Here is a 23,175-nt window from a genome sequence, read left to right as displayed (position 1 = left end):
AGTGAACCCCTGCTGATCGACTCAATGAGCATGTCTTTCAGCATGCCAGGCAGCACACGGCCATGTCTGGAGGCTGGCAGTGCCAGTGGCTTTCTGGCTCAAGACTTGCATCCTTTTAATACCCTGCCTTGTTCTCTTTATTATATACCAGCCTATGCTTCACTGTACATGTCTGTGAGGTTTGTTTTTGGTAAAACAAACCCAGCATACCCCTGGATCGACTCTTATATACAGGCTCAGTTTTAATTGATTGCAAGAATTGTGAAGTTTTTGTCAGATTTCAACAAGGGTGAGTCAAAAATTATCCGCACTCCACTGCTGTGCAGGCGTGAACGTGTTACTTCAAGTTCATTTGTAACTGCGGCGCGAGCCAAGATGGATGCCCGACTTGTGATTGCAAACTAAATTTGGAGCGATACTCTAAGGAAGATGAAAGTTCATCATTACTGGTGACGAGACGTGGATCCATCACTATGAGCCTGAGAGTAAATGGCAGAGTATGGAACGGAACCATTCTCAATTACAGACCCAGAAAAAGTCAACCATCAGCTGGAAAATTCATCAATGCTTACAGTTTTCTGCGATTCTCAAGGGCCAGAAGTATTGGAACATTATCAGGAAAAAGGTTCAACAAGCAACAGTGCTCATTACAGTGAGAATTGAAGCCTAATCTTCGGATTAAACGTAGAGGACCGCCATCCAAGGGCGTCATGATCTTGCATGATGATGTACGTCCACACACTTCTGCCCACACGGTCAACACTCTCCCACACTGTCTAGCTCCCTTTAGTCCTCATCTCGCTCCATTGGACTTTCACATGTTTGGTTCCCTGAAAGCAGCAGCCCTATGAAGATGAAGATTCACTTCTGATGACGACGTAAAGGCAGCAATGCGTTTATGGCTCGAAGCTTAGCCTAAAACATTTTTTAATAAGGGACGTAAGCTTGTTGACAGCAGATGGACAAAGTGTATTGAAAAGCAAGAAGATTAAATAAAAAAATTATGTATTTGTCTTTTCTAAATGTTAATTAAAATGAATTCCCTGTCCTGATAGTTCTTGGATTTCAGATATGGATACGTTGTTTACTTGATGCTGATCAGTTTAGTGTTTTTGTGAACAGATGAGATAAAAAGATTGATATTTCTAATATTCAATAACAAATGAAGCTTAAGCCAAAATGCTGACCTTTTCACTTAACCAGAGCCATTTGCTGTAGCAAAAATGTTGTGCAATCCCTTAAATACAATACATATTAAGATTAAGACATAATCAGCTGTCCACACACACACACACACACACACTCTTACGTAATGCACAAGCTTGAAGAAGCCATTTCTGAGCCAGAACTTTGATTTAAAACCACATTAATGTCATCAAAAGACAAACGTCTCTTGGAGGACACGCTGCACCGGCCGTGCCATGCAAGCGGAGAAAATCGAGGCCAGCGGTATTTATTAACGATGCAGAGGTACGGTTTGGGCAGGAAAGCAACCCGTTGCTGACTTGGCGTGCGCTTAAATCTTTCAGTATTCCCTTTGAAAATGAAACCTAAGCTATAATCCACTAGACAATATGAACGCTATCAAGGCGTCTGCTGCATTTCAGCCTCCAAGCCAAACAAGGTGCAGCTTTCATAAACGCCTTGGCACGCTGAAGGAAGAACTCAGTTGGGTTATACTTCAACTCCTCTCGGACACCGTCGATCACTTTAGAAACGTGTCGCTAATCATTGTGATAAATAAAAACAGTATAAGATCTCGCTTGTACTGTATTTTTGGTAGGACATTATCACGACAGAGACTGAGAAAGTCATGCGTATTCCATAGTGACATCTCCTTTGCAACAGAATCATTGGAAGGGCCAACGCTATTGCTATCGCTAGCAAACACCACCAAATCCATGATGATGTGGTTAGATATTTTTTATTGATTCCAAATCTTATACCAAAAATCTTCCCGGTCTAACCTTAAAAGCAAACACTGTACCATTAAATACGACTGCAGTGTCAGCCCATGTTGTTTCTTTCATCTCGAATTTCAGAATCAGAATCAGAATCAGAATCAGAAAGAGTTTTATTGCCAAGTACGCTTGCACGTAAAAGGAATTTGTTTTAGTGACAGAGCTTCCAGAACAGAAAACAAATGACAAGACAAAAACAGCACGACAAAAAAAAAAAAAAAAAAAAAAAAAAAAAAACTAATTTGACATCAAATGGAGTAGGGTGTGAGATACTTTTAAAATAAGTTATATAAATATCTGAAATCTGTGGTATTATACAGTATATTGCACTGTGATACTGTACACAATATTGCACATATATTTATTGACAGTTGATGTTTAACTCTTCATGAGGGTGATTGCCTGGGGAAAAAAACTGTTTTTGTGGATTTCCATCCATCCATCCAAACATCCATACATCCAGCTGAAGTTTGGCTACAATGACCTGTGACTTGGATAGACATGCCACTATAGGGCCAGGTGTGTTGCTCAGGACCTCAATCTCTGGCAACCCGAAGGTTTACACACACTCACACACCCAATCATACATTATAGCGCAATTTGGAAATGCCAGTCAGCCTACAAGGCATGTGGGGCAGAGAGAGGGCGAGAGAGAGAGAGAGAGAAAGCGAGAAAGAGAAAGAATGTAAATGTGTTGGAAAGCCTTAATATTCTCACACTTGTCCTGCTCTGGACGCTCCAAACACTCACTCTCAGTGTCGCTGGGGATGAGCCAAGGCTGTCTAACGGCCTGCAGCTGCCGGTAAAACTCGTCCTACACACACAGACACACACACACACACAGACACACACACACACAAAATATCACATAGGAGTGAAAATTCAATCCATGTTAGGTTACAGTTATAAAAAAAAAACACTGAACTGCACATCTTCATATACATGACATGGGCAGGACTACTCAGGGACTTGTACTGTATCAGACACACCACATATACTGATTTAAAAAATATGCATATTAATTAATACAGTGATAGTTGCTTCTAAATTAATGGACGGAGTCTCCAGTGTCAATGGTCTATGAGTCAGTGGTAAAGCTGAAAGTTCTGTAAAGACCTTCTCTGTAACATGGTCTGGGTAAATTCATGAAAGACAAAAAAGTGGAGCAGGTGAGGAAATTAATGTAAGTGATATAATAAACTTGACAAGTTGAAAGAAATAAACTTGTTTTTGCTGGATGTTCCACTCAGTAAAGGGACACATATGATGCAAAATGTGCCAATTATGACATCATTTCAGGCAATTAGAAAAAAAAAACGCAGTTTTAGAGGGGCAGTCCCATTTCCTACATTCTTATTGGTTAGAGGGGGGGGGGGGGTGTTAAGGGTGGGTGCTGGGGGTTTGGGTGTAAGAAGCTCATCCAAAATGCATGACCTAAGTTATAATTTAGCTGTAACATTATTAGACACATTTAAGTCAACCTTTAGGACAAGTTTTATGTTAAAGTGGTAGAACTGACTATAATAGGGTTTAAATATATAAGTATAATTAATACAGTGGTACCTCGGCATACAAAGCATTTTTGGCATACAAGTGACTGAACTGAGCCAAACCGAACCCCGGATAAGTTGCAGGCACATCCGGGAGCCACTCAAAACTTGTTCGCATCGGAAGGAAGTCAAGCTTTTCTAAATGTTCTGATCGTTTTTATATGAAAAAGATGATTATAATGTTGGAAGCTGATAATATTTTTAATTTGGGGGCAGCTGGAATGGATTTTCCGCATCATTTCCTGCGGAATAATGCGTTTCGCAATATGAATTTTAACCTTAAGAACTTAGTATGCTGAGGTACCACTGTAGAATGTATATTAATGCAAAAATAATTTAGAGCATGAGGTTATAAACAGTTCCTGAAATGACCACTAGGCTCCAAAAGGGAGTCAATCCACATAGACGCCTCATGTTAAAATGTCCAACTTTACAAAAGAAATACACAGTTTTGTTTTCTATAGCTGGATTTTCCTTCCATGACGATTGCACAGGGTGTGAATTTTAATGTAACCCATCAGTTAAAATTGCATTAAGCCATAAAATTATAAATAATTGAGGCGTGGCCGATTTGAGTTATTTTAGTGAGCTACAGTGGAGTTTAACTTACCATGAGAAATGAGCGGGATGACGTGTAGGGTATGGATGATGGAGTCCAATCAAATGCAAAGTAACTAATGCTAGCTGGAGATAAAGCTAGCTAGCTTGTGGTACCTGAGGAGAAGTAGGTGTGTTCCAACTTACAGCCAGGTGCTGTTCACTCTGACGATTTATACAGTTTAAGGTTATAGATGAATAATATATAATACATGGGAGTGATAAGTGCATCTGTGTTTTTTTGTCATGCTACATCACACCACACAAAGTTTTTAAATTCTGACTTAAATGAACATTGGTGGCACAGTGGTGGAGTGGTTGAGTCCCACCTCCGGGTCTGTGTGCATGGAGTTTGTATGTTCTCCCCATGCTTGGTGGGTTTTCTCCTGGTACTCTGGTTTCCTCCCACAGTCCAAAGACATGCAGATTAGGCTCACTGGCGTTCCCAAATTGCGTGTCATAGTGTGTGAATAAATGAAAAGATGGAAAAAATACAGTAGTAACCATTGGTCGTCAAAGTCCCTAGTTGGACTACAGGGGAACTACAGGTTCCTGGATGGATGGCAATGAACATTATACTCAAATACTTAAAGCTATTTTGAACCCCATTGTCGTAGTCATAACGCTGTAAACTGTCTGTTTCTAATATCAATTACGGCTATAACAATAGCACTTATGGAAACTTTAAGTAAATCGGTCAATATATTGTATAAACCGACTAAAAATAGTCCGGTCCATGTCGAATGAGTCTAACAGCGCTGGTGTATTAGCGTACGGAAAAGCCCAATCTTCGCATTAGGCTGAGATCTTCATCAACGGCAAACTCGAAGCAGAAAGGAAGAGCGCTGGCTCGCGTGCACGTCAGACCCATTACTTCTACAGATGTTTTTTATTTTTCTTTGAGTTAAATTGCACCTCGGAGTCGAGTCCTCAGGGCCACCGCCTAATAAATAAATTACACCGCGTTCCCTTCTGTGCACTTTTATGCCTTCTCATCTTTCAGTGCTATAAGGTGACGGTGGTCCAAGGCCTACCGGGCAGAGGAGAGGATGTAGTCATGCATCTTTGCTACATTTCAGGCCTAAATTATCCACAGGAAGGCAGAAAAGAAAGACAAATTGTCCTCCATCCCTTGCGCTCCTGCACATCCGATCTGCGAGGCACACCGCTTAAGAGCTGTTTCCACTTCAACGGCACGCCAGGTGGCTTGAATCAAAGTGACCTGATGTTTCTAATAACATCAGTAAAAGGTATTAGATGTGCTAAGGAGCTAAGGTTAAACTGTAAAGCCTTGCTAGTGATGAATATAGGGCTTAATAAAGGGCTTCAGGTTTAACAGTCCTGCCGTGATGAAAAAAACTAATAAGGTACAGGAGGATGGACAGGTCCATGCTGTATACGTATCTTATCTCAGATGTGTCAAATTTTACTGCCAACCTCAGATTTACAAGCTTTACACACCTCCCAGGTCCTTTACAAGCCTTTGACATAAGCTCTACTGCTGCAGCACAGCTTCATATAAACGTGCCTGACAATGATTTAACACTGATATGCCCGAGACTGAGACAAATCTGTTCCAGAAATCCAGCCGCAGCTTCCGAATGAGATCAGTTATTACATTAGGATTCATGTTAGGGTCTTTTTCAGCCAGTTCGATTTAAAACTGCAGTAGAACTTATGTACCACTAAATGATGGCTACTTATTTGATCGGAAGATGATTAGTTGTCATTGAGTCTCCAAAAACTGCTTTTTTTCACTGCTGAATTTCTTCCATGAGGCTTAAAAGGAGTTTTTGGACAGTGTCGGGTCTAAAGTAGAAAGCTAATTTAATCTTTTTAGTGTTTTACATATAATACAAAAAAATGTGTGTGCCAAAGTGCCAAACTACTTCTGAAGTTTTTGTGCAACATAAAAGCTTTCCTAAAAATTTCAAGTTGCTAACTTCGAAGAGATTATTTTATGTGCCCCATAACAGCCTCAACTTCAAACAATAATCATTTAAAATAAAAATTATTTGAAAAATAATTGATACTAAAATTGGCATTCGCTTCTAGAAGCATATGACCTGTAAAAATGATAAAATTGTTTTTATTTTGGTTAAAAGCTTCAAAAACAAAACAAAACAAATCTGTAGTGTCTGTAACCATGTCAAATTCATATTGCAATATCTTAACAATTTTGCATTTTAGAATAATAAACTTTTTCAGGTTTATGTCTTTTCATTTAAAATCCAAACTGGCCAAGTTTCATCTGAATGACTATTAAGTTTATTTAAAGGTTTGAATTCAAAAAGTTACAGACACTACATAAAAAGAAATGGAATTGTATTTAGCAAATGTGCTTGTTTTTATCTGCTAAAAATATAAATGTGTATGCATACTTACAAACAAATGAAGCATGATCAGGAGGTAAGAAGCATTAAGTTTTGTGAAAAATGGTCTTATATTATCCTATCAGAAAATTAACCTTTTCACCTTTTCATACCCTACAGTATTTTCTATAAAAATATTATTGTATATCGAATGGTTTTGAATCTTGTCTAGACTCTCATGGGCGGGGTTCACGTTGCTCACCTCAGACAGTGTGCTGCGCAGGCTGAAGCTGTCCGTGCTGCTGAGACCTGGCGGGGTCAAAAGAGGTTGCGTTATTTGGCCAGTCGGGGTAACCGGCCTGCTCCTGGAGCGCCTGTATATACGAACTGGGTTTCCGTGGCTAGCGGTGGGTATTGAGCGCATCATGAGGCTGTTGGGAGTCAGCGGCCTGCTCGGAGTCTGGGCTCGGCTGCAGGGGTTGCTGGGAGATTGAGTCCGGCTGGTAAAGAGCGGCAGCATGGAAGACTTGCTTGGCGAGTTGGGCTTGGAGCTGAAGCCTGGCATGGGCAGCGCGTTGGCGCTGTGGGGGTTCACGGGCAGGCGCAGGCTGCTGTGAGGGCTGATGGGACTCCTGCTGAGCTTCCCTTGTTCAGCCAGCTTGGCCAAGTCCTTCTCCACCTCTGGAGAGAATAAAACTGGATTAGGTGCATAATGGAATAAATGAATGCAGATTCTTAACTGATAGCATTGAGTCCAAAAGTTTGTATACCCTTAGGACAAAATGAAGAACACGCAACAATGTAATTAATACCAAAAAGAGAAGTTGTGGCACAGATGTTCTTCTTTATCATCCAATTTTTGTTTTTATACCGCAGTGCCACTGAAATTAAGCATTGTCCTGCTCAAGTTTCCTAGATTTTAGAGAATAGCTAAAGCGTCTGGCTTTCGTCCTTCTTCTGGACGTCAACAAATACAGCCGGCTAACTGCTTGCCGACCTCCAGAACAACATCCCAAACATATGTTTTACTAAAATCGCATCCATTGTTTGAAACGAATGAGCGGTTGCACGAACTCAAGATTTATTTTAACCCAGATGGTGTGAGCGAAGATGTATCGATGTGCACAGAAGTACCGTTTCAGAGGACAGACGTGGCCACATTAGGGTCGGATGAAAGTCACTAATGAGAACTGTCACACAAAACAAGTCCTAATTAAGCAATGTTGCTTATAATGTGTGAGATACCTCGCATTCCTGTGCCGTCGATAACATCATTCCTCATTGTGATGTTTTATTGGCTACAAAAATCTGAGTAATATTAGTTTTATTTGTAACTAGCAGTGATAAAAATATACTTTAAACTTTTTTGTTGGTTAGAACTGCCTTTGAAAGCTTTATTTTTGATTCCTTATTATTGTAATAAAAGGGATTTAATAAACCTAGGGAATTGTGCTGTTAATACTGTAGATGACCGTTTGGGAAAATTTTAACCCAGTGTCTATACCAGATACAAATACAACAAATACAAAGCTGCCTGTTCTGTTTGGGTAAAAGACACATTTTGGAATTAGTTTTCCCCAAAATGTTCTTTTTTAAAATCTTTTATTGTTTTGTTGTTATTGCTTTTATGTATTGCTCTCCTCAGTTTTCGGATTGCATTCGGGTCATTTTGACCTGAGAACTAAAATTACAGCGTTGAAAACGAATTCCCAAAACCCATAAACAGACGTGTGATCTTATCCCCAATCCCTGAGCATGGCAGGAACTTGATGTGCTGTTTCTCTTGGTTAATAACTGAAATATTCCAAGCTTTCCGGCAAATAATATAAACAGATCGCCAGGGTCAATGGAACGTTGTTAAGTGCTGAACTGAACACGAAGGTTTATCTGCCAAATCCCAACCGCAGCCCTGTTGGGAACTTTTCAGTCAAGCCTTTTTTTTGTGATTTAAACATCCTTACACACCTGAGTCTGCTTAGGGAAAAAAACTTAATAAGGAGCTGATGAGTTGAAACAGGTGTGTATGAGGAGGATAAAACCCTAAAATAAACCGTGTGCTGAGGCTTCAGGACTGGTATTGGAATCAACAAGAGTAAACGTTACCTTCGGAATGGAAAAAAACATACCGAAAAATATTACCCAGATGATAAATAGAAGAAAAATACTGGATATAAAAATGGACTATTACATGAATTAATTAAGAAGTACACGCAAAAAAAAAAAAAAGATCTATTTTTTACTTTAAGACTATAAGATCATTAAGCGTAAAGCTATTCTTAGAAAAATTCTACAATTTTTTTGGCATAACTTTAGCAAAACTAGATAAAACCATGTAATTTGCTCATCATGGCATAATATCTCTGAAAACAGGCTTATCTTTATTTTGTTTATTGATAATATTATAATGATAAATTGTAAATAGAATTTAAATTTGTCATTTTTCACAGTGTAAAAATACATGAATTAGGCAATAAAATACAGTGTAGTGTAATGTAATAGTTAAAGTTACTATGTGACTACTCCTTCCATACTGTAAATGTTAAGTATGCATAATGTAAAATGCATCACTATATTAAAAACTGTTCTCACTAATCGTCTATACTGCATTATCCTGTATACAGGGTCGCTGGGGGCCTGGAACCTATCCCAGGAGACTTAGGGCACGAAGCTGCGTACACCCTGGATAGTGTGTCAATCCATCAAAGGGCAAACACATTCACACACTTATTCACACACTCACACGCTTAAAAAAAAGTTTTAAAACTGAAAATCCTTATCTTGGATTAAGTGCAATGTCCTCTCTTCTCCTCAAGTCCCTGAGTAAAACTAGTGCATTTGCAATTTAAGGAAATCAATCAACCACTTCTGACCAATCAGAATTAGGAATTCAAAAATCACTGTGGTAGCAAACAAAAAAGAAAAAGAAAAAGAATGAGCATTAGGATAAATGAACGTTCAAGCTGTTTAAAAGTCAACACTCTTAAGCTCACGCACATCCGTTTATGCTTGTGGTGATACACACGCGGCTGCCGTCTAATCCCTGACATATTTATCCATCAGCCTGAGAGCATCATTTCCTGCTGTTTGCCCCGAAGTGTTTTTAATAGCGCCGGGTAGGAGTATTTATTGGCTGTGTAAACTGTCCGAGAGCCTGCTTCCTCTAATGTCGTGCATTCAAAACACATTTAACAGAGCCGCGGCTTTTCAGAAATACACTTGTTGGCTTCGGTAGGTGTTCAGATGTTGTTGTTTTGCGCCCTATTTCTCCTCCCAGTTCTCTGAAATGCCATCTGGGGCGCTCCCGGTATGCATTCGTGTGATTCGCGCTGTTCTTTTTTTCTTCACGGAAGGGGTCTGTGTTCCAAAATAGGACTTGTATTGAGAATTCCTGGGTAGCACACATGCATGACGGGCAAGAACTCGGAATACGTGAGCGTGATGGGTGTTTATTAAACCGTCGCTGCTTCTAGCATGCCTAAAAACGATTATGCTCATAACACGATTTCGAGATTACAATTACGAATCGGTGCGTGTGTTTTCCACATGTCCTCCACATGCAGAGGCACAAAAAATAAACCGTGTAAGTTAGTCCAGATTTATGCATTTATGCATTTTATTCATTTAGCTTCACGAGACACCTTTTTTATTTTATTATTCAGGTGTGTGTGTGGTGGTACGGCGGCGTGGAGGTTAGCACTGTGGCCTCAGGGTCGAGGGTTCGAGTCCTGCCTCTGGGTCTGTGTGCTTAGAGTCTGCATGCTCTCCCTGTGCTTAGTGGGTTTCATTAGGGTACTCTGGTTTCCTTCCAGAGACATGCAGTTTATGGCCAAAGTTCCAAATTGCACAAAAAGGTGTAGTGCCAGAATGGGCTCCAGGCTTCCTAAGCCGCTGTATATAGAATGAGTGTTGTGTATGCACGCATGTGTGTGTGTGTGTGGGTTGTGCAGGAACTGTTGCTGCTTTAACAACCAAGGAAATGTAACCAGATGAACTTTTAGTAGCTTTAATTTCCTGTTACATAACTGATACTCCACACACTTCACCTGTGTTTACTGACTCTCTCGCTCGCGCTCTCTTTCTCACACACACGCACACAGTTCTAAACATTTAATTCATGCATTTTCCTATTTACTTCTGAAATAACCCGTCCCCAACCCAAATGCATAACTGCTTTATGTGAAGTGTGAATTCAATAATGAATAAATTACTGTTTAATTACTGTATAAACTCAATCAGGAGGCATTCATCTCATAAAGTACAGTATCAGCAGAAACAGCAAACCCGGTCCAAAATGTTCATTTTGCACGCGGCCCTCACTTTCAGCAGCAATAAGCATTCGCATGCAGCTAAATCCAGACAAGCACAACAGGCATTATAAGAAATCATCAAAATAGCAACTGAAGTTTAGCACTACCACTAGTACTTCCTCCCATCACGTTTAATTTTAAGCCGCCGCTCGCATGACGCATGACATGACGTTCGTCTTGGTGGGGTTGCAATACTGTCTGTCACCACAAATTTAACACATAGCGTTTAGGGGGGCGCTGTTTGACTCACTGCAAAACATTCAACACCCGAAAAGATGGGAGTCAGCGACAGCACAGAGGAGTTTATTACCGAAACAAATCTGTTAAATAAAGGGCTTAAATTAAGATGACAAGTACAGTATGAAAAAAACTGGGGAAGCATGACTTTACTTGGCCTCAGAACTCAGTATTTGTTACAGTCCCGACGGAGTTATTTTTTGGTCAATTACTATATTGTAAATCGGATGTTAGTGAAGAATGACGGAATAAAGTGACGTAATTACGTAAATACTAGGGATTTTTTTGAAGCAGGGTGGATTTTTGACAAGATAGCTCAATGCCATGGTTGCCTTACATGGTTGGTAGGTTTTGTCCAAAAAGTTACTCTGGGTCCTCCACACAAACCCATATGGTGTAGGTAGCTAGTGTTCCAAATTGCCTATAGTATATGATTTGGTGTACTTTGGTGTGTATGTATGCACTTATGCGACAGGATGGGTTGACGCCGCATGGGTTGACATACCCCTTCCTGTGTCCTGATCTCCGTGAGACAGGCTTTAGCCATCCTTAGACCTTAAACATTATAAGTGGTACAGATCATGAATAAACTTTTAACTTTGCTGACAGTCGTACCTCAAGTTGTCGTTGATGTGTAGCGTCTAAAAACTAAAATTGACCTTACTACCCGGGCTTATCTAGCGGTTAGCAAAGTCAGAAGTCAAAGTAAGCTAGTAATGGAGTTAGCTACCTAGCTCTGGTGCAAGGCTGGCTGTGTTTATATATGTCACATAATCATGTTTATGCTGTAAACATGGAAAAACCACAGCTAAACAATCACAGACGTAAACAGGATATGCTGGGGGATGACTGCGCCACACGCTCCAATGGGAACAGTTAGGGTTAAATCTGGATTTAGGAAGCATGGGAAGCCCTCACTGGTGCAAAGAATCTATTCTTACATAGAGCTCTTTGGAGACGGCAATATAACAAATACTTACGTCTAGGTATCTAAGTGCACCAAGCTGTATAAAGATAGTACTAGCACTATATACTGTAGCAAATAGAGCAAACAACAAAGGAAGTTCTAATAATTTTTGGCTTTGTGACATGCCCAACAGGTACGAAGGGGCCTAAAGTGTGCCAAGAAAATCTCCCTCACACCATTACACCACCAACCGCATCCTGAACCCTTGATCCAAGGGTTGTGCATTGTTTAGTCCAAACTCTGACCATACCAACTAAATGTCGCAGCAGAAATCAGGACTCATCCGACCAGGAAACGTTTTCCCAATCATCTAAAGTCCTCAGTTTTCTGTTCTTAGCTGTCAGGAGTGGCACCTGGTGTGGCCTTCTTCTGCTGCTGTAGCCCATCTGCTTCTAGGTTCAACGTGCTGTGTGTTCAGAGATGATCTCTCGGGCATACCTCGGTTGTAACATTTTGATTTTCTGTTGCCTTTTGATGATCTTGTACCAGTCTGACCTCTGGGATCAACAAGGCATTTTGACCAGAGCACTGTCCTCACTGGATGCGATGCTTACTCTTCTTCAAACCATTCTATGCAAACACTAGAGATGGTTGTCTGTGAAAATCCCAGTAGATCAGCAGTTGCGGAAATAGACAGACCAGCTGGTCTTGCACCAACAACCCTACCATGTTCAAAGTCACTTAATCACCTTTTGTTCTCATTCTAATTTTTGAATCTGTGTTTAATACTAATAAAATAAACTTTAACATTGAAACTTACCAGAATCTACCAGCGTCTCTTGGCGGGTTTTGACCCGAGTAGAAGATATTCGATCCTACCATGGTCGTAAAAATGGAAATAAACACAAATGTCACCATTGGACTCCACAGGCCCTAGTTGGACTATAGAGGTTTCTAGTTGGATGGATGGATGGAAGTTCTTCAAGACCTGATCGTTTTCCAGATTTTCAACAACCAACCGTAAATAAATTCCACCTCTGTTTATCAACTGTAAATATCTGAAAGTGTGTAAGCACACATACTGTAGTAATCGCAATAAAAATCTTGCAATTTCATTAACTCAAGCACAGCACACTTTGTCCTTTTTGGCTTAAACCAAAGACTAATTAAAACCGGACCCGCTTCCAGGAGATCAGATTTCTTTAAACTATTAATAGTCTACACTTTATCCCGTGGTAAAAATCAACAGCTGGAGCAAATTCTCCGTTTTCATTTAAATACAACTCCGCTAAATTTTGGCACTTTGGTGTTATTAATGATTGTGTTTGTAATTAATATTGCTCTATGGCATGCCAGAATTCCAGTTCCAGATGTGAATAAAATTTGATTCAGATCTTGGACTCATCTCCCTCATGTCTATCATGTTGCTCATTCTCGGTCTCCATACTCGTATCACTTTACTTAAATGATTTTCTTTTTCTGGAAAAGTTTCACATCATCGTGGCTGGCTGGAATAATTGTTTATGTCTGTGTACTGAGTGGCGTGTGGCTAAATCAGATCCGATCTCGGTCTCGGCGAGGACTGATTAAACAAGAGAGGATGACTTTAAAGAGACAGGGGAAGAAATGTAACCTCGGGAGAGGATCGAATCGAATCATTTTTGAATAGTCTTTGATCAGAAGTAAAGGGGGAAGAATTGATTGTCTCTTTGAATAAGTATGAAACTCATCTCTGAGCAGGAGGATGAGATGAAAAATAAGTCATGGGGAACGTCGTGGCAAAGACGGAAAGACGGTTGGAGTCACTCGGCATGTACTCCTTATCCAGATCTGCCAAAAATGCTCTTGCAGAGAAGTAAGTAAGTAAGCAAGTAATAATAATAATAATAATAATAAAAGTCATACTGTACATTCGTTGCTTTATCGTAAATAGAAAAAGACTAGCCGAGAAATTTAGTTGACCACATAATTGGGTGGAATCAGTACACAAAAAAGAAACGGCGCAAGCTTTCAACATGGAAAGCATTAACAGCTAATAAAAGCACGAAAGAAGTGAATTAGGCTGTCGGACGCTCAAAGTCACTTCCTCGGGGGGAAATCTGTGTTTAGATAAAAACGCAGAGTGGAAAAATAACAAAATAAATCCATGGCATCTGAGGACATGGAGGGAATTCTGTCAAGCTATTATACAAGTCCACCAAATATTACACATACCTTATATACAACAAACAGTACTTACATACTGCAGACCTCTGAAAAGCTAATCATGGCCTTCGTTAGCTTTTACATGCTAATACTTACATTTATTGCATTTATCCAGAGCGACTTATGTTTTATACTCATTACACATCTGAGGGTTAGGGGCCTAGCTTAAGGGCACAACTTGTACCTCATTTCCACTACACTGGTGCGGGCCGGTTCTCGGTGGTTCCCAGTCCAGCACCGGCCGAGCACCAGAACCGGCCTGCATTTATACTAGACTGGAGCTCAGCGGGAGCCGCATGATAATACGTCACAGGCCACGCCCACTAAACAGAAACGACCATGGCCAGTTTACTGGTTATTCTCCAAACTATGAAAATGTATTTCAGTATCCAAAGGCAGCTTATTGGAAAAGCGCGACACTGGTTCCAAAATTGGGAACCGGCACTGGAACCAGAGCAGTGGAAACAGGAGTATTGGTGGTGCTGAGGTTTGAACTAGAGGCCAATGCCTTAACCATCGAGCTAGTATGTATTGTGTTCTGGCGGCATGGTGGTGCAGTGCTCAAGGCCCTCAATGGTCGAGGGTTCGATTCCCAATTCGGGTCTGTGTGCGCTGAGTTTGCATGTTTTCCCTGTGCTTGGCGGGTTTCCTTCCACATGCAGGTTGGGTTAACTGGCGTTCAAATTGCCCATGATGTGTGCGTATGTGCTGAGCAGTGGATCAGACAATGAATCGGTTAGTTCTAAAGAGGTTTGAGTTATAAAAAAAATGCACTATCTGAGGGTTATTTCAACTGAAGCATTAAAACACACACACACACACACACACACACACACACACACACACACACACACACACACACTTCGGGGCAGCTCTGAGAGCTGATTTAACTTAAATAATAAAATATGGGACCTTTAGGTTTCATTAATGCCATTAAAACATTGATTGTCTTACTGTATTAATTTATTGTAATGTGCATAATAATAATAAAGTTTAAAAAAGTCTCACCGCTCCAGAAGAGCTGCAGAAAGTGTAAAAAGGCCGGAAAATTAACGTGGCACAGGTTAAAGGTTCTATTACACACACATGTACAGTACTGTAGGTGTGGTATAAACAGAACACACAGCTGCGATCCTGCTCACTCGAAGAAACGTATGTCCTGTACAACGGCTAACCGGATAAAAAAAAGAGCAAAAAAAAAAAAAAAACACGCAAAAAAAACGAGGACCGCCGTAAACACATGAATGCTTAACACATGTCAGATCTTTGAGATCTCCAATCCTGTGTGCTTGTGCTTTTAATAAACAAACGAGTTCTCATGAGTCTTCTTGAGACCGCGACCTGAGATCGTGCTGTGGTAGTTACACACACACACACACACACACAGATTCGAAAGCACACACACCACTTGAGCTCCTTTTACGTCACTCGCGCTCCTTGACTGCTGTGAGAGGTGTCGGGAAATTAATCAAAGATGGCTGGAGTAATCAGTGGGTTTTGTTGGGAAGTGAAAAAGCAGAGACGCCGCCTGTCTGATGTGTGTGTGTGTGTGTGTGTGTGTGTGTGTGTTTAATACTAACCAGCAAGGTGCTTGCCCATGTTCTCCAGCTCTTTCGAAAAGAGAAGCTCCTTGAGCTGTAGAGCACGTCTCTGCGCCTGTGGGCTCGTACCTCTGACCGGCTTGGCGTCCGATGCCCATGCGGGGTAGCGCTGTCTCACACACACACACACACACACACACACACAAGAAAAAAGACAGAGAGAGAGAAAGATTGAGAGAATGTCACAAAGCAAAAGAAAGCATATTCGTCGTAATGAGGCGACTGTAATTTTAATAAGCGCTAGAAAAACAGTGAAAACCACACAGCTCGGAGATGAAAGCGCTCGTGGGTAGCGAGGAATGTTTTGCGTGTGAGTGTCAAGTTTGTCTCAGCGACCGTTAAAATCTAAGTGATTACGGAGGGGATGACGGCTGGCACGGTGCCCGGCAGGGGTCCTGCTACAACACTTCAGAAACGAAATATAAAAAAATAGCTGGATGTAAATCTAGATCGAAGACGACTCGATCAAATCGGCCACCAAGAAAGAAACGAGGACGCTCGTGTGATTGAGGAAGTACAATAAAAAAGCTGACCGGTTCGAACCGGCCACTTAAGTAACCACTCTCCACACTTGTGTTGAGCAGAAAAGCATCTCGGGATGCACAGCCACATCGGATAAGAGTTTAGACATTGGACAGGAATTCCTGGAAGCTGGTGGCAGCTCTACCCATTCTCCAAGCGTTCACATTTTCCTACCATCATGGGGACGTTCGGTCTCCTCGGAGAGATCCAGACGAACCGCGCACAAACAAGAGACACCTCAGAGACCACACAGTCTGACGTGAACGAAATTTACGGCCTGTCGTTTGTCTAAACATGTGGAAAACTCGACTTTTCCTCGCGCACCACCGTCTTCGTCTTCTAAACCAGCAATAGTTGTCGTTTTTCAAAAAACCCTTCACACAACCCATTTAGTGAATTATGACTAGCCAGATTTTAAGTCATGCGTTTCAATGTTAACGTTTGTGGAGATTCTAATCCTCGATTATTTTTTGACTTCTTTTTTTTTTTGCCACTTCAGTGTTTTCTCGTGTGGTTTTCCGGCCCATATATCAGCGGGATCACCGAACGCTCCGACTCGATGAGGACTTTCCTCGGTGACATCATGATCTGGAAAAGAAGCACAGCGGTCTTCACTTAAGCAAGGTTGTGGCTTTAGAAATGGCAACTGTCGTTATTGATCATGACGCATGCGTGCGACGCGGACCGCGATGAGTCAAACGTCTTCAATCCCAGTGAGGGCCAACACGAAACCCCGCGTTTCCCGACAAATCTGCTAGAGATGGCGTGCTTGTGATTCGGACTTTCGACGGTCTTTTGGAGAAGCTCCGGTCCGACTGCCTTGGGAAATGAAATCCATGTTGTGGAGTCAACATGAGATCCTGCGCAAGCGTCCACATCTGAAGATCTTTTTGGTATGCATGTGGGTGGGAGAGGCTTGTGTGTGGCTGTGGGTACATTTATATGCATTTGTGTGTGTGTGTGTGTGTGTGTGTGGTAAGTAGCAGAGGCCAGCACAGAGCAGTGATCCTGGTTATTCCGAGCCTCAGTCAACTCCAGGCCAAAAGGCCACATTGAGCAAGTGAACCATTAAAACCTCACACAGATTCGGCCATAACGGCCCCCGAGCGTGCTCGACTGTGGCCACAGTCATTGGAAACAGTTGGAAACACCAGGAAAGAAAGCCGGGGCTTTAAACGGCCTGATGCAGAGAGCTGCACAAGGACACAAACACACACACACACACTCAACATGCTCTACATAAAATTATACATTCACTACACCTAAATCATCATGCCAGACTACACATTATGGCACCGTATAATGTGTATATTATGCACTTGGTGGTGTTCAAGGGTGGCTGCATCCATGAAGCATGATGTCATACTTTTTAATCCATGTACTGTATATATACATATCATATTGTGCAACGTGGCCGTGAAGCAAGTTAGCTCCTGCTCTCACTTATGCATTTAGACATTTGGCAGACGCTCTTATCCAGAGCCACGTACGTTACATGTTTATTTCATTACACATCTGAGCAGTTGAGGGTTAAGGGCCTTGATCATTCACGAACAGCACTTGGACATTACAGGAACTCGGCTGGGAATGATTGCCATCTCCCCCGTACAGTCCTGAACCCATTCCAAGCCATTTCTTCATGTTTGCGCCAATAAAGGAGTTCCTGGGAGGCCAGCGTTTCGATCGGTTAGATCAGGCCCGGCGTACTGGGAAATCTTTGCAACACTGGGATAAGTACAGTAGTGTGGCAGGGGATTATATAGAGAAATAAGGGGAGTTTTTACTCTCTGAACTGTGTTCTGAGACTGTGTTTCGTACAATCAGAGGTCCCGGTTTGACTCGAACACCTCTCTTGGGGACTCGTATACATTTTACACTATACATATATAATGCATGAAGTTATAGACATGATCCTTATTATACACATAGGTACATACATGCTATGCATCATACACAATACCCATGCCAGCATGCACACCTTCACACACACACACACACACACACTTGTTGTTTATTATACATATATATATATAGACTTCCAGTTTAGGTTTACAACATGTTCAGAAGGAAAAGTGGGAATGCTGCATATCTGCATAACACGACTTCCACCATCCCCGGGGGGGGAGACGAAGAGGGGAAGAAAGAGAGAGAGATGGGAACCGAATCTAGACTCCACCAGTAACCACACGGCCGTAACGCCGCAGCCCCAGCCCTCTTAAAACCAGTTCACAGGAGGTTTTGTTGTTTGGCTTCAGGATGTAAGCTGGAGGGATGACGTTTTAAATAAGCAGGGGGATTTAAAAGTACTTCGTTATGATTCTTGCTGTTTTGCCTGCGGTGGAGTGACTTTGAGTTCGCAGAATTCACTTTATGATTTATTGCCATATGATGAAGAGACACACATGCGTTATTCCTTGTGTTTGATCAGGAACACTGATTTATGAAACGAAATGCGGCAGTTATTTTATTTAATAGGGAATTTTCCTGCCCTACATCACTCTCTTCGGCTCTGATTGGCTCATACACAGTGTGTGATTTCAGCGGTGCGTAGCCATGTTGCCTTCAGTGTTTCAATTCAGTATTAGTTTGGTCTTATTTGCACAATAGATACTGTCACTAAGCAGTTTCACAGCAGTCTGGATTTAGCTCACATGGCGACAGCGGCAAAGAAAACATCTCTGAGACAACATGCTAGATAACAAACTTACAGTATAAATCAATACCCATCTAAAACTGTATTAAATTCAAGGGTGAGTCAAAAATTATCCGCACTCCGGCGGTAGAATTTCTTTTAATTAAACTTTTAGGATGAACAAATATATATATTTTTTTTTACATAATCTCCTTGCTGTTCATTACACTTTGTCCATCTGTCAACAAGCTTCCATATTCCCTCATCAAAAAATGTGTTAGGACGAGCCACGAGCCACGAATGCACCTCTATCTTCACTTCTACATCAGAAGTGAAACTTGAAACAGTCCTCTTAGGAGAAAGTGAAAGTCAGACGGAGCGAGATCAGGACTATAGGGAGGATGCTTTAACACCTCCAAACAAAAATAGTGTGGACAAAAGTGTGTAAACGTGCATTATCTTATATTCCCTTTATAAAGCCCTTGGATAGCAGCCTGTGTTTAATCCGAAGTTTAGGTTTTAGCTCTTTAATAAGTACTGTCGCTTGTTGAACCTTTGTTGATTTTTCCAGCTGATGGTTGACTTTTGAACTAGGGTTTCCGTTCCATACTCTCAGACTCGTATTGATGAATCCGTGTCTTCTCACCAGTAATGATTCTTTTTAAGAAACTTTCCCCTTCCACAGAGTTTCAGTCTGTTTGCGCAAGTTTTACTACAACCAGAGTGCAGATAATTTTTGACTCACCCTTTGTAAAATCAAACAAAGCGAGGTGTTTCAAAGATTCAAGATCTTGTGTATTGGCATATTGTCAATCCAAGTGCTCGGATAAGTTTATGATTTCAACAGCAGTCCTTAAGTGCAAATCCAGAGTATCTAGGTGAGATTATAAACTGTAGCGAGGGAGAAACTTTGCTCAGCTGTTTTTGGAAAGCGCAAATCATATGGAGAAGTGAAAAGTGCAGTCAGCTCCTAACAGAAGTAGATGAGAGGGATGAATGAGGCAGATGAGGGCAAGGGGAATCACAGTACTAATAGTGTGCCAGGATCACATGCTTCTCCGTGCTTGTATGCTCTTCCATAAACAATATTAACGATTTCTCCATCTTTACCCCATCATTTATTTGTATGAACCATGCACAGTTGACTATACACCCATAGGCCATAACATTATGATCACTGACAAGTGAACTGAGCACCAACTATAAACCAGAATCATGTGCACCCAAATCATGTGCTCGCCCCATGCCCCCAGTTACCAAAGACCTGCTTGTCTGGTCCAAACCTACAGAAAAGTTAATGCAGCTGGCATTGCCGCAAAAAGTCAAATGCTGCAGCAAATGCTGGCCATGATAGAAAGGCACCAGAACACCCAGTGCACCACACCCTGCCAGTGCAACTCCCAAGATCCCAGTCTAATCAAGTACCCCTGCGATGCACCGGACAAACCAATCAGATCCAAAGAGGCTGCACCCCACAACCCACATCACCAAGGAATCTATTGGCGACTTCCTGGAGCCAGACACCACAGCACACGCCCAGACACCCTGCGCAGCCACGCCCTGAGGGCCCAGAGCTGCCCTGGTGGCACAGGGAAACCCAAAACCCAGGTGGTAACGTTAATGGTTTTCATGTTACGGCTGATCTGTGTCTATCAGTCCACGCGAACATACTGTACTACACACCTCGACTTCTGGCTCCTTTGTATTACAGAACGGCTGGAACATTTCGCTAATCAAAACGAAATTGTATTTAAACAACCAACACATATTTCCAGCTTTCATCTTTCACAAAGCACTCATTAACAAATGCAAATGCGGTTTCCACTCTAACTCATTTCACCCAGGCACAATTAGATTCGAAATGCTTCGTGACTGCATTCGCAATGCTTTATGCATTCATTCAAATTTCCAACAAAACGCTCCAGGAGGAAATTAAATCTAACACGTGGGCTGATTAAATCCGGTCGACTTGGCTTCACAAGCGCGTGGTTAATAGAAGCTCTCGAGCGCTGGGACGAGTCAAGACTGCAGAGTGCATGGAGGATAGCGACAATTACTATCTGATGTATATGCATTATGCATGAGTCTCCATGCTAATCCAAGACGTCCAAATGAATTACAGATAAGAGCAACAAAACACAAAGCTCAGACAAGAGCTACGTGTACATTTAGTGGCAATTATTATGGTATGGCTGAAAAATGTATACGTCAGTGCGTATAAAGAAATTCTTGTGGCTGTGGGATGAAACTTTTGACACCAAAGCGGTGCAGTTTTTGGGGCTACAACAGTACTTCCTCACCAGATTGACCAGAATTAAAGGAACCATTTTAAGTTCCAGGTTTAATCTTTTCTTGGTAGTCAATCAAGATAAACCACCCCCAAAAAACTTCTTAAATAGGATCTCGCTTTTCCTCTTTGTAAGTTTTCAAGTCAAAGTCCCATTTGAAAGTGAAGAACACAAAACACATTCAAAGAATACATAAGGAACTCCTTTGCTAAAGCCTTCCACCTAGAAATGAAAAGTGTCCATATACTTGTCTCCCCTACCCTTTAAAGTACTACACTCTATGCATAACCCTACAGTATGTGTAAAATGGTTACAAAAAATGCGTTTTGGGCTATTAGGGGTCGCCTAGAGTTTTTCACATCAGAATATTTAATCTGGCACAGGTTGTATGTCAGATACCCTTCCTGTTGCAACACTCCCACATAGCGTTAAGGGTCTTAACAGTGGCGAACTGGCAGGGGTGGGGCTCAAACCCTCAAACCCAAGCCAGAGCCTCAACCACCTGAGCCACCACTGCCATAAGGCGTCTATTAGTTAATCTACAAAAAATATTATAACCCTCTTAAGGATTGACAAGAAAATATTGTTTTACGCTTAATTCCATTTTACATTATTAACATCTTGTGACATGGCCTGAAGAACCTGATTGGTGCCCAAACTTCTCTCTTAGGTACCCCAACCATCCACACACCTAATACAAACAAATAAAACATTACTCCACCAGGGCTTTGAGCCAAAACTTGTGTGTGTTTCAGCCGTCAAACTGAATTTTCAAGATGGGGTGTTTGAAAGTTCAAGAAACTGTCCAGGAAATGGTGAAATATCCAAAAAGCTGTCAGCATGATGAACAGCGGTTAAAGGTCAATTCCTTATGGGGTAGAAACAAAGCTAGTGAAACGCTTGCTCTGCATCTGGCAGAATCGTCTGGCACCAAAGTCAACACGTTGAGTGTGAGCAGAAACAGCGGAGAATCGGTCTTGTTGGGTGCATTGCAGCTAAGGAAGCATTTGCTGTTTGGTATTCTAATCAGTGCAAAGGTTTTAAAACGTTTAAACAGGGAGAAGGATATTCAACAACAGGGTGCTACCATCCATACAGTAGTACTCCCTCTTTAATCTTTTTAGTAAGATGCTCTTTACTACTGTAAGTGAGGAACTCTTAAGACCATTATCTAAGAGAACATACTGTATAGAAAAATTAAGAATTTTTTTAAGTTTAAATGTTATAAAATAAAATTCATAACACTTTTCCCAACTATGTTTGCACAGAGCCCTGGCAAGCTGTTCAACAGCAGGCTGACACAACAAGCATCCTTTTAAAGATCCTGTGGCCAATGCTGATTAACGAAGCCCCATCTTTACTAACTGAGAGCCTGGAGGCGAAGCTCTGCAACTTTCTCTGGAGGTGGAAGGGGATGCCAATTGTTGCCTTAAAAGAGGAGTTCCAGGGTCATACAATAAAGAAGGGTAATGCAGTAAAGGGGGTCAAGTCCCCTCAAAGTGAACCAGGCAGGGCTTGTTTTAGAGGCTCTGACCACTCTCTGTAGAACACATAAGACAGCAGGCTTGTTGATGGGTTTAGTCACCAGGTAGAAAATTCGAACAGGAAAGAAAATTATGACTTGTTGGGGAAAAAGTGAGGACAGCTGTTGAGAAGTGGCAGCAGGGGTTTTGGATGAGTTCGGAGTAGATGATGGAGAGAACTGTAATGTGGACTGACTTCTGGCAGGAAGGACAGAAAAGGACAATAAAATATTCATTTTCTGATCTAGGCAGTGTACAATTTGTCACTCTACTCAGCCCATCAAACTGGCCAAATCTATTACTTATTTGTTTGACACTTGTCCAAGGAGGTATATTAAGGGTATACAGTTAAGGAGTTGATAGTTTAAGGGACCAGAAACAGTTTGGTGAAGCTGGGATTCGACTTTCCGCTTAGTAGCCTAGTATCTCAACCACTTGACTGCCATGATGAGGACCACAGAAGCACCAAGCTGGTATATATTAGGTCTCCTACCAGTCAGTGACATTTATAAAAATGTTAGAAGCCAGAAGCC

At 41.5% G+C, this 23,175-nt stretch overlaps 1 protein-coding gene across 2 annotated transcripts in view; it reads right to left on the bottom strand.

Moving 5' to 3' along the window:
- The window catches only part of c26h8orf34 (chromosome 26 C8orf34 homolog), a 96,289-nt gene that overhangs the window by 4,066 nt on the left and 69,048 nt on the right, over window positions 1-23,175 (bottom strand). Inside the window, exons 11-13 of one of the 2 annotated variants that reach the window (XM_053488030.1) lie at window positions 15,657-15,786; window positions 6,683-7,101; window positions 2,679-2,775 (exon numbers count right to left, since the gene is read on the bottom strand). In XM_053488030.1, coding sequence (XP_053344005.1) covers window positions 2,679-2,775; window positions 6,683-7,101; window positions 15,657-15,786 — 646 coding nt within the window. The remainder of the gene's footprint in view (window positions 1-2,678; window positions 2,776-6,682; window positions 7,102-15,656; window positions 15,787-23,175) is intronic. The other variant, XM_053488031.1, reaches the window with a different exon arrangement.

The sequence above is a fragment of the Clarias gariepinus genome, chromosome 26 (assembly GCF_024256425.1).
Source record: "Clarias gariepinus isolate MV-2021 ecotype Netherlands chromosome 26, CGAR_prim_01v2, whole genome shotgun sequence".
Classification (NCBI taxonomy): domain Eukaryota; kingdom Metazoa; phylum Chordata; class Actinopteri; order Siluriformes; family Clariidae; genus Clarias; species Clarias gariepinus.
This window is presented reverse-complemented; position numbering and strand designations above follow the sequence as displayed.